The 12665-nt window shown below is 51.5% G+C and overlaps 1 protein-coding gene across 1 annotated transcript in view; it reads left to right on the top strand.

The window, feature by feature from the left end:
* Positions 1 to 12665, top strand: part of FGD6 (FYVE, RhoGEF and PH domain containing 6) — an 86852-nt gene that overhangs the window by 30721 nt on the left and 43466 nt on the right. The window contains exons 3-4 of the mRNA XM_068113142.2: positions 1036 to 1192; positions 7206 to 7344. Of these exons, the coding sequence (XP_067969243.2) occupies positions 1036 to 1192; positions 7206 to 7344 (296 nt within the window). The remainder of the gene's footprint in view (positions 1 to 1035; positions 1193 to 7205; positions 7345 to 12665) is intronic.

Raw genomic sequence — 12665 nt, 5'->3', positions numbered from 1 at the left:
CTCAACGGAATCCTTTCAATTCTTCTTCCTGTCAAGGTTGGAGTGCCCCAAGGCAGTGTCCTGGGTCAGTCCTATTCGTGATCTTCATAAATAATCTCTGAATCCCTGGAAAATCCTCTATCTATTTGCTGATGTCTCCACCCTCTGCCGAGACATCTCTCATCCTTCAGACAGGCAGGCTGCAGCCACTTCTCTCTCCTCAGACCCTGAAAAAATATCACAAGCTAAACACTTGGCATATCTCTCTCAAGCCTGACAAATATCAAACTCTTACTATCTCTCTTCAAAAGGACCGTCTGCCAAACCCTCCTATCTACTTTCTTAACAATCCTCTTGAGGAAATTCAGTCATTCAAACTCCTGGGTTTCACTATCAGCCGTAATCTTTCTTGGGCAAACAACGTTTCAAAATTGGCCTCCAAAGCCAGTCACCGACTGAGCATCCTCAGCCACACAAAGTCCTTCCTTGGTACACCTGAACTAATGTCCACCTACAAAGCTTTCATCCGTGGCTTGATGGAGCACTGCCCTCCCCTCTGGGCTGACTCCCCTCCCTCACATGCTCACCTTGATGCTGTGGGAACCAAGAACTTCAAGATCATTGGAATCTTCCACACTGAAGGGGAATTGCATCACTTTAGGCTGCTGGTTTCATCATTTTTTTGTGGAAGCGTAGCCGTGCCACTGATGGAGTGCTGTTTGTACCGTTAAGATGGTACTCATTTTGCCGACCTCGTAAGGATGACGGGCTGAGTCAACCCACCTGGTGTTATTTCAATGGCATGGCAGGTGCTCAAACTCAAGACCCTAAGATATTAAGCCAGCCACTTTAACCGCTAAGCCAGCACCAGGCTTACACTTAGAGGTTATATTGCTTCATTAATACCCCTATTCTTATTTCTACGTCATCCCACGGTATATATTTTTCTATTTTCTCCGCACTACTCACACAATGCCCTATTCACTCCCCATCCATCCATGCATAGATAATAAATTGATTATCTCATACGATTGAGAGCACTTTCTTTGCATGCAGATGATCAGCCTGTGTATGTCAACTTGGGTTTGGCGGGTTGCAGTCTACCAGAGCGAGTCTACGATGAACCAGAATGCATCTTCCCTGGGACACTGGATGCCGACGGATATGTGGACATGAGGTCCTTGACTGCCCTTGACTTACTGGCTCGGAGAAGGTATTGAGTTCCCTTCGACATTTCCACCATAACATTGTTACATGACTGGCGTCGATTGTCTTTTTCACACTTTTGTTATTCCTGTGGGTATTTTGTTTGAAAGATGGTGGATTTTGAAATTTATGTACTTGATTTGATATTATTCATAGCTGAGGCCTACTTCTAGTCTTTGGGTCTGATCCAGCTTGTAAACTTTCAAACCCTGATTTCAACAAATTGCATGTCCTCTTTCCTGGACCTGATAACACCAAACTTTTTTTCATCCAATCTCTCCTGTTTCTCCTTTGCCCCTTTTGGTTCCAATGCTCAGGTTCCTTACCTGTCAACTTTCACACATTTGGTGTGAGACCTGTGCTTTTTCAACTTGGGTCATGCTCTCACGCCCAACTACTGAAACCTCACATTTAAAATAAAAACTAGAGCATTGCAACTATGTCGCCAATATGCCTCCACATAGTCCCACAACAGGTAGATGCCATTATTCACTGTCCTAAAAATAAACAAGTTTGATTTAAATCCCTTCAGCTGTTTTCAAGTATCACATTTTCACCAGCCATGACAGGTTTCACATCGATTGGTGAAGCGGTTTCAGAGAAGGGATATTTTTTAATATCAGCTTTCAAGCTAATGTGGCTGCCATACCATGTTACATATGACCTTAAAATGTACACTCTGCATTATGTATGGGATGGGGTTCACATTTGTAAAGTTTTGTGTTGATCGGATAAGGTTCGTTTTTCTATCCAAGATGGCTACCAAACCACGTGACCTATGACATCATTTTCAAACTATATGCAACAGTGGTTAGATATTTGTAAAATTTCGCATCGATAGGTTAAGCGGTTTTAGGGATATAATTATTTAATATTTTCCTTCAATCCAATATGGCTGCCACACCATGTGACCAATGATGTTTTCATGATCATCTTTTAATGGCCATACATAGTCAATGACACATAGTTTTGAGTCAATCGATTTGGTGGTTTGGGAGAAGATGTTTTTTGTAAGGTTTTAGGTTAAATCCAATATGGCTACCAAACAATGTGACCTATGATGTCATAAATTTTATATTTCAATACAAATGGGTCATAGATCATGTGCATGCAATTTCAGATTTTTAGGATGAGGAATTCGATTAAAACATTTTTGGCAGGTATACCACTTCACCTATGATGTCATCATTATCATGCTTTTGTTTCCTATTGGGAGTACTTGACAATGTGCCAAATTTCAAATTTTTCCATTCAGTGGTTTCCGAGAAATCATTTTTTATTATTTGTGTTGACTCCAAGATGGCTGCCATACCACGTGACCTCTGATGTCACAATTATCATAAAAACATTCTGTATGGCTGTCACTCCAACCCTGAAAGTTTCGTTTCAATTGGACGTGGTTGCTGAGAAAAACTAGGTTTACGGCGGGCGGGCGGGCGGGCAGGCGGACGGACAGACAGGGCTGGGGGAGCTAGGCCAGAGAGGAGTTGGAAGAAGACAGAAAGACCACCAACCTGCCTGCAGTGAGTGAGTGAAAGGCCCTCACAATATGCTTCATCATGGGAGATTCCAATGATTCTGAAAGCTTTGGTTTCAACAGCGTGAAGCTGAGCTCGGTGTGAGGCAGGAGCACCAGCCCAGAGGGGAGAGCAGCATTCCATTGAGCTACGGATGAAAGCCTTGTATGTGGTGAAGAGCTCAGGTGTGCCAAGGAAGGACTTCGCACGACGGGGAATGCCCAGTCGGCACCTGGCTTTGGAGGCCAGCTTGGAAATGTGGTTTTCCCAGGAAAGATAATGGTAGATTGAGTGACCAATCGCACTTTGATATAATCGCACAATTGATAGCGCACCAATCTTCTCCATTTTGCCCTATTTTCCACATCTCCCCCTGCCAACCCCCCCCCTCCCCGCCCGCATTTCTTCCTCCACCACCCACAGCCAAGTCTTTCCCGGTCTTCCCCGTCTTCCACCTCCTTCTACAATCACCTCCAACACTCCTCTCAACCAGTCACTCTCATCTCTCCTCAACACATGACCAAACCATCTAAACCTGTTTCTCTATTAAGACTGTCACACACCCAACCTGTTTCTACAACCTGTTTCCCCTCCTCCACTCACAGCATCCATTACAGGCTCCATTCCCATCATCTTTCACAATTCATCATTTGTCTTCCTCTCTCTCAACGATACTCCGCACATCCACCGAACCATTCGCATTTCTACCCTTTCCAGCCTTCGTTGTCGCCCTACGTTCATTACCCATATCTCGCTCCCATAAATCATAACACATCTCGCACATGCAGCACACTTCCATGTACATCTCGCTCTAGCAACCGCCGCCGAGTCTGATCCACCCCCTCCACCCAGTATGTTCGCCCAGGCAGCAAAATGTCTTCACACCTTCCAGCCCCACGCCGTATCCAAGAAACAACCCAACATTTCCTCCATCTGCAGCTTCCTCCGTGCACACCCTACACCTGAATGTAGCTGCCACACTGGTTAATGACCCTCTCAGACCACCACACCTTTGATGAACCCACCCAGCACATATTGTACATTGAATGTAGTTCACTCCGACACCCTTCCCGTGCACAGCACACGGCCACTTCCCAGTTCTTTCCACCTCACTACATGCTCCACCACTTGCCATCACACTCGTCCCTCCGACATTCACCCTCAGACCTTTTGTCTCCATACATCCCCTCCACTTGTTCATCTTCTCCTTCAATCCATCCATACTCTCCGCAATCAACACCAGATAATCTGCACACAACTCCCACAGAAACGCTGCAACAACTTCTTCCCCCTCTCCATGCACCCCTCCTGCAACTGCTGTATATTCATTCATAGGTCAAACCTGAGGCTCCTGGACCACGGTTATGAAATATTCTCAATCCTTCAAGCAGGTTTGGGTTGACAGCGATGAGGTTCTTTGCAAAGCTCATATCGCTCTGGCTATCGAGAGAACAACCTCAACTCTTCAGAGTATGGCTGATCGTACAGGGCAACTGGCAGGGATTGTAATTGTCCCTCTTACAAAATGATGGTGCACCCATCTCCATAGATCTGATATTGATTATACTGGTAAATACTTTCACAAAATCCTGTTTTCTCTTATGTGAAAGTTTGTCCCATCCCATTTGTGGATACCTTATTCATCTTTTCAGTCCTGGTACACTTATTCCTGTGATACGGCTGTTGTAGTCCGAGATTGCTTTCTCAACATGCCGAGCACTAGCCAAACCGAGAGTAAACTCAGTTCTTTCCGTACGGCTTACAGCAAGTGTGGGTCCATCTTTCGGCAAGCCAGGAAACATAATCTTGTAAATCTCGAGGCGGAATTCTCCAACCAGTCTCCTTCCTCAAAGTTGTCATGGTGCCTTGTTACTCGTAAACCCTCCCTCGTGTATGCTTCCCCGTCCCCTTGGCCACCTTGAACGGCATCACGTTTGACTGCTTGAGATATAGCAAATATGTCTCAACTCGATGTGTGCAGATTGTCTCAAATCTCTGTTACAATGTGACTCCCTCATGGCCACTTAACACAGGACCATGTACTTCTCAACTGAGAAGGTAAAGAAAATTATGTATAGCCTCAACACTGCTTAGGCAACAGGCCCAGGTGGCATCAATGCTCATGTTCTCAAATCCAGCTCTGCTGCTCTTGCTTCTTTGCACTTTTCAGTCTTTCATTCTCCTTTGGCCACCTCCTGACTTCCTTGTAGACAACCAACATCATCACTCCCATCCACAATAACAGTGCAAAAGTAGATCCACCCTCCCCTTACTACAGACTAGTATGCTTACTTCCATTTATAAACAAAATAATTTAAGCTGACGGTCTCGTCTTCTTTTGTCATCAGCCTGATCTCTGATCATCAGTTTGAATTCTGGCCTCGTCATTCAACTTTTGATATAGTGCTATTCCTCTCTCGGCTGCGGTGGAGGTTGCAAGTGTCATGAAAGACCTCAGTGCCATCTCTTAATACAGTATATATTTGTCTTTCAACACGTTCTGGCATCCATCTCTGCTTGCCATGCTCGCATTGCATAAAGTCCACCTTCGTATCCGGCTTTCAATGGAACTCGCACACCTCTCGCAACTGAGGCTGCATTCCCCAAGGTGGTGCATTTGGCCCTGCCTTGTGACAAATATATGCAAACGACATCACCAAATGCAAACAGACGAATGCCAAAGTGGAAGATCGAGGATCTATGGAATGATTCTGTGCATCAGTTAGCATCAGTTAAAGAAGCCTTGTCTGAACTTTTTTGGTTAAAAATTAGGTTTTCTGTCCAGAAGAGCCCTCGGGTTTTTGTCTATTTGTAAAAGAAGCCTTGTCTGAACTTTTTTGGTTAAAAATTAGGTTTTCTGTCCAGAAGAGCCCTCGGGTTTTTGTCTATTTGTAAAAGAAGCCTTGTCTGAACTTTTTTGGTTAAAAATTAGGTTTTCTGTCCAGAAGAGCCTCGGGATTTTGTCTATTTGTAAAAGAAGCCTTGTCTGAACTTTTTTTTGGTGAAAAATTAGGTTTTCTGTCCAGAAGAGCCCTCAGGTTTTTGTCTATTTGTAAAACAAGCCTTGTCTGAACTTTTTTTGGTTAAAAATTAGGTTTTCTGTCCAGAAGAGCCCTTGGGTTTTTGTCTATTTGGCTTATCACAATGCAGGATTAAACATGCAGTTCAAACGATTCTTCTTACATGGCGGGGTATCAGGAACTTCATTGCATGAATAATCTTGCCACAAATGGGTTGTGGCTTCGACATGTTCTGGAATATTTTTCGAAGAAAAAAAAAGAATATTTATGCATGGGAGAAGATGATATGCATGAACCATAAATACAACAAAACATGTGCGGGAAAGGTCCCACCAGTTACCTGATCTTGACGATTGGTGCACATTGTACTTGCGTAGCCCGGCATTGTGACGATTTCATTATCTCTGCCACCAAAGGTGGATGGAGGTTATGTTTTCACCCTGTCTGTTTGTCTGTCCATTGTCTGTGAACAAAATATCTCAAAAAGTTTGTGGACGAATTTTGACGAAATTTGGCAGAGATGTAGCGTATCTGACGAGGATGAAATGATTCGATTTTGGTGAAGATCCGGATTCGGATCTGGCTAGTAGAATTTTTAAAGTGATTCTTCACCATTCAGAGATATGGCCAAAAACGATACATAGCAGGATATCTCAAAAAGTTGTGGACGGATTTGGATGAAACCTGGTGGACCGGTTGTGTGTGAAACAAGGACGAATATATTAGATTTTGGTGAAGATTTGATATGGATTTGATACGAGAATTATTTAATTCTTCAAGTGATTCTTCACCATTGAGTAATGGGGCTAAAACCGATACACAGCACGATATCTCAAAAAGGTATGGACGGACTTGGACGAAACCTGGTGGAGAGGTTGGGTGTGTGACAAGAAGAAGCCGATTAGATTTTGGTTCAGGTCCGAATCCAGATCTGGCCTATCATTGGGATACAAAACATAAAATGTTCAGCCTGGCGGAGGTATGCGCTCTACTGAGTGCCGTCCTAGTACATTATGTTTCAGGTTGTGCAAGTTTACATGAGCGATGGCTTCCTGACTTCACTGCGTGCTAAGATGGTTGCCGTGCTTCATCCCACAGAACCTGTGTCCGTCTATCATTCACACCCAAAGGCTTAGAGTTTGTGCATACACGAATTTTATGGTTGACATCAATGGTAATAGTTACAGCAGAGTGGGTAGATGTCCATATAATGGTTACAATGGTTATGTCCAATGTTGAAATGCACGACTTTGTTTCCCAGTCCAGACATTTACATGGTATATCGAGGGTTATCCCTCTTTTTGGCAGGTTATCCTGGCTGTTCTGGTATTCCGCCAGGTTAGCCATCTGCTAATCGTCTCTGCCAGTTGCCACCAGAAATAGCAGTAACAGTCAACGGATACGAAGAGTGAGGTGTGCGTTAACTCTCTTGCCTCGTTTCTGGCCAAAGGCACGTCAGCAAGTCGGCTACTCTTCCCTGTAGGATTATGACTGAAGATGGAGGAATGAATAGCTCTGAGGAAGATGATGATGATGATGATGGTGATGATGATGATGTTGAAGAGAGGGAAGGTGAAGATACCGGGAGGTTTGGAGATCCAGAGCACGGACATGGGAAGCAGGTACGATTACATGCCTATGATGGTTTTATCTTTGCTTTTTGATGAATGCTCCGTTCCACTAATTTAGTGGTATTGATATTAAAATAAGAGGAAGAACAATTACACAAAGTTTAAATCCTCTTTATTGATGATGCATACAATTGGGAATGTAACAGGCAAAATGGCAAGGAATGTTTCACCTCTCTCGTCAAGCATGTGGTCATATGCTGGACTTTCTCGGCAATGCATCATGGAGGACGCCTTTGGTCAACAGAGAGGTTAACTGGATTGTTACCTTGTGCAGCAAGCCAGCTTAAGCTTCTCAAGCAATCTCACAAGACCAGTCGTTTGATGAGAATCTCTGTCAAAAAACCCTTAAAGAAAATTATTTTGTTTCACAAGGATCCTTCAATGGCTGTCTTATTTGACTTTGAAACATAAGCTTTTGACAAACATCATATCACATATTTACAGGCGGAGTAAGTCTTAATTAACAAGATAATTCCAAAATGTTGGATCGTTAAGTTGGAAGGGAAGGGATTTGGGTTTTGTTCAAGTTGCGCTGGTAATAAATAACTAATCTACTCTTCATCGAAAGACGTTGTGAGATCTTTAGCACCTACCGACGAATGGCAGTGAACGGCTTCCCAGTTAATGTCAACACAAGGAACATTACACTTTGTGATCCGACATCCGACACTTTATAACCAGGTCAGGAACCAAATCCAGATTAGACGTCTCAAACATCAGCGCCCCATCTCTGCATCATCATGTCCGACATACCTTGGCATTGAAGAGGTGAAACATCTTGCATTGTCATATACACGAGCATGTGGCACTCAAATCACTCAATGTTCGTACTTCAGTGTGGTGCTGCGCACACACAACTCGAATGCCAAAGAGGTAGGCCACAACGCGTTTGTTACAACAAAGAGTCTTTATTCCAAAGCTCGTACTGCAGCACTGAGCGGGCCCGAGCTTTGAGCCCGCATATATATCCCGAGGCCACGCCTAGTCCCCGGGCGTGGCCGATCGGTCGATAGGCGGGGCATGCATTCCAGTTCCCCGCCTGGACGTTCGCGCCACCTGCTGGTGCGCTGAATTAGTGTCCCTTGTGTCCGCCACACGCGTCCCCCCAGAATTCCCGCGCACCTGAAGGGTGAGTTTGCGGGGAAGCCGGATGACCCGGCCGAAACGCCCCCTGGCGATGGGTGGCGGGGCTGGGGGGTGCCGGGAGTCCGACCGCCGGGGGGTGGCCTCGACGCGGAGGCAGAGCTGCTTGCGGGGGGTGGTCCGGATCGAGGTGGGCCGGCTTGAGGCGGTCCACGGAGATGCGATCCCGGGCACCGCCGATGTCGATGGTGAAATATTTGTCCCCGGTCTCTAGCACGTGAAAGGGCCCGTCGTACGGGGGCCGTAGCGGTGCCCGGTGGGCGTCGTGCCGGACGAAGAGGTACTTCGCCGTGCGAAGCTGGAAGGCGGGCAACCGTGGTGTGCCGTCGGCACCGGGGCGAACCTCCGGGCGGTCTCCTGAAGGGCGGAGCGCTTTTGCGCCGCGGACCAAGGAGCCGTGGAGTCGGGGATAAATTCACCCGGTACCCGCAGTGGTTGCCCAAAGACAAGCTCCGCCGAGGACGCGCGCAGGTCGTCCTTGGGCGCCGTCCTGAGGCCCAGCAGGACCCAGGGGAGTCTGTCGACCCAGCCGCCGTCGCGGAGGCTGGCCTGGAGTGCGGCCTTCATTGAGCGATGAAAGCGCTTGCACAGGCCATTGGCCTGGGGGTGGTAGGCTGTGGTGCGGTGCAGTGTCACCCCGAGCCCTTGCGCCACCGCGGCCCAGAGCTCCGAGGTGAACTGGGGGCCGCGGTCGGACGAGATGTCCGAGGGGGGCACCAAACCGGGCAACCCAAGTGGCGATGAAGGCCTGCGCCACATCAGCTGCAGACGTCGCCGCCAATGGGACGGCCTCCGGCCACCGTGTGGTGTGGTCCACCATGGTGAGGAGGTGGGTGAACCCCTGCGAGGGGGGCAGAGGTCCCACCAAGTCGACGTGCACATGGTCGAACCGATGCTCGGGCGCCGCCAACGGGGCCTTGGTGTGGCGGTGGACCTTTGCGCGCTGGCACGCGAGGCACGTCCTGGCCCAGTCGCGGACGTCCTTCCGGAGACCGTGCCAGACGAACTTCGCCCCAACGAGCTTCTGGGATGCCTTCATGCCCGGGTGGGACAGGCCGTGGATGGCGTCGAAAACTGGGCGCCGCCAGCCAGCGGGCACGATTGGGCGAGGCCGGCCGAGGGAGACGTCGCATAGGAGGGCCACGCCCGCGGCATCGAACGGCACCTCGGTGACGCGGAGGCCCGTGACGGTGGTCCGCAAGGCCTGGACACCGGGGTCGGCGGTCTGGTCCTCCGCCATCCGGGCATAGTCGACCCCGAGGTGGACCGCGAGCACGATGGACCGGGAAAGGCAATCCGCCACCGGGTTGTCCTTACCCGCCACATGACGGATGTCCGTCGTGTACTCGGACACGGCAGAGAGGTGACGCTGCTGCCGTGCCAACCATGGCTCGGCGACCTTGGCCATCGCGAACACAAGGGGCTTGTGGTCGACGAAAGCCATGAACGGGCGGCCCTCCAGCTGATGGCGGAAGTGTCGGACCGCCAGGTGGAGCCCGAGCAGCTCGCGGTCAAAGGTGCTATAGCGGCGTTCATGCGGGCGAAGCTGCCGGCTAAAAAACGCCAGCGGTTGCCAAGCACCACGCACCCACTGCTCGTGCACCGCGCCCACTGCGTCGTCCGATGCGTCGGTGGTGAGGGCGATCGGTGCATCGGGCGCCGGGTGCGCCAGCATGGTGGCGTCGGCCAGGGCCAGCATTGCGCCCGCAAAACGCCGCGGTCATCGGCGCCGACCAGGCGATGTCACCTTTGCCCGGCTTGCCCCGGAGGGCCTCGTGCAAGGGCGGAGTTGCTGGGTGACGTTGGGCACGAAGCGGTGGTAAAAATTTACCATGCCCAGGAACTCCTGGAGCCCCTTGATCGTGCGGGGCCACGGGAAATCCCTGACCGCCTCCACCTTGGCCGGTAAAGGGACGGCCCCGTGCCTGGTGATGCGGTGCCCCAAGAAGTCGATGGTGGCGATGCCGAAACGGCACTTGGCGGGGTTGATGATGAGGCCATGCTGGCCCAGACGTTCGAAGAGCGTGCGGAGGTGGAGCAGGTGCTCCTCCCGGGACGCGCTCGCGGCCAGGATGTTGTCCAGGTAGACAAACAGGAAAGTTAAGTCGCGCAAGACGCTGTCCATAAGCCGTTGGAACGCCTGGGCCGCATTCTTCAACCCGAAAGGCATCCTAGGGAACTCGAAGAGGCCGAAAGGGGTAATGACGGCCGTCTTCGGGACGTCGTCCGGTTGGACGGGGACCTGGTGGTAGCCCCGGATGAGGTCCACCTTGGAAAACACGGTCGTGTTTGCCAACCGGGCAGAAAAGTCCTGGATGTGCAGGACCGGGTAGCGGTCGGGGGTGGTGGCATCATTGAGCCGGCGGTAGTCCCCGCACGGCCGCCATCCTCCACCGGGCTTCGGCACAATGTGCAGAGGGGAAGCCCAAGCGCTGTTGGAGCGCCGTACGATCCCCAGCCGCTCCAGCGTGGCGAACGCCGCTTTTGCCACCGCGAGCTTCGTGGGCTCGAGTCGGCATGCCCGGGCATAGACCGGCGGCCCGACCGTGGGGATATGGTGCTCCACCCCGTGTTTAACGGCCACCGCTGAGAAGGTGGGCCATGTGAGGGCCGGGAAACTGGCGAGGAGGCGGGTAAAGCCGTCCGCTGCCGGAAGCGTGCAAACTAAACTCGCCGGGACGGAACCCTCCAGCAAGCCGCTTGGCAAGCCGCTCGGTGAGCCGCTCGGTGAGCCGCTCAGTGAGCCGCTCAACGAGCCGCTCAGCGAACAAGCGAGCGAGCTGAAGGTTTCGGCCTGGACGAGCCGTCTGCGCTTCACGTCGACCAACAGCCCATTCGCACATAGGAAATCTGCACCGAGCAGTGCCATTGGCACGCTGGCGGTCACGAACGACCATTGAAAGCGCTGCCCTCCGAACCGCAGGGAGAGGCAACGCTTCCCAAATGTGCGGATGGGTGTACCGTTGGCGGCAAGCAAAGCGGGGCCCCGGCCCGTGGTTTGCTTGTCGGACGTGGAGGTGGGGAGGACGCTCACCTGCGCTCCTGTGTCACAAAGAAAACGGCACCCGGACAAGGTGTCCGTGATGAACAGGAGGCTGCCGGAATGGCTGACGCTCAGGGCCGCTAATGAGCGCCGGCCTGGTCGTTTCCCGACCTGTCAAAAGAGCACGGCGGGCGACACGTTTTAGCCTTGCGGCCGAACCTGGTGTGGTAGTAGCACCAGGTTTGCGGCCGCGGCCGCGGCGCCCGTAGTGTTGGCGGCGGCCATAGTGTTGGCGGCGGCGGTAGTGGGCGGGGCGCAGCAGCGGCCACGAGGGAAGCCGAAGGCGCTGTAGCCACTGCCCCGGGATCCACGAGGGCAGCACCGTAACCCCGACCGCGTGTCGCAAGCCGCAAAAAACATGTCGGCCTCTACGGCCAGAGCGCGGGGTTCCTTTATCTTGGAACCGGCCAGCGCGAGGCGTACCTGTGCGGGTAGCTGGCGTAGGAACAGCCCCCGGAATAAGAAATCCGGTGGTTGGTCACCAAGCAGCGACGGCATAAAATCCATCTGCACGGATGGTCGTGTGTCGCCGAGGTCGGGAAGGTCCAGGAGGCGGTCGGCCCGTTCGATCTCCGTGAGCCCGAACGTGGCGAGCAGGAGACGTTTGAGCGCCTCGTACTTGTTGTCGCCCGGCGGGCGCCGAAGGATGGACACGACTCGGGCGGCAGTGCCGGGCCCGAGGGCGGAGACCACGTGGTCGTACCGGGTCTCGTCCGCCGTTATGCCTCAGAGCTGAAATTGAGCTTCGGCCTGGACGAACCAAATGTCGGCTTGTGCCTCCCAAAACTCGGGGAGTTTAACTGCGACGGCTTTGGTGGCCATGGCGCGTTTGGTGGTTAGCAACGGCTGAACCAATCGGGGTCACCAGTGTAGTGTGGTGCTGCGCACACACAACTCGAATGCCAAAGAGGTAGGCCACAACGCGTTTGTTACAACAAAGAGTCTCTATTCCAAAGCTCGTCCTGCAGCACTGAGCGGGTCCGAGCTTAGAGCCCGCATATATATCCCGAGGCCACGCTTAGTCCCCGGGCGTGGTCGATAGGCGGGGCATGCATTCCAGTTCCCCGCCTGGACGTTCGCGCCACCTGCTGGTGCGCTGAATTCGTGTCCCTTGTGTCCGCCACAG

Source organism: Myxine glutinosa, chromosome 4, assembly GCF_964187855.1.
Source record: "Myxine glutinosa chromosome 4, kmMyxGlut1.1, whole genome shotgun sequence".
NCBI lineage: Eukaryota > Metazoa > Chordata > Myxini > Myxiniformes > Myxinidae > Myxine > Myxine glutinosa.
This window is presented reverse-complemented; position numbering and strand designations above follow the sequence as displayed.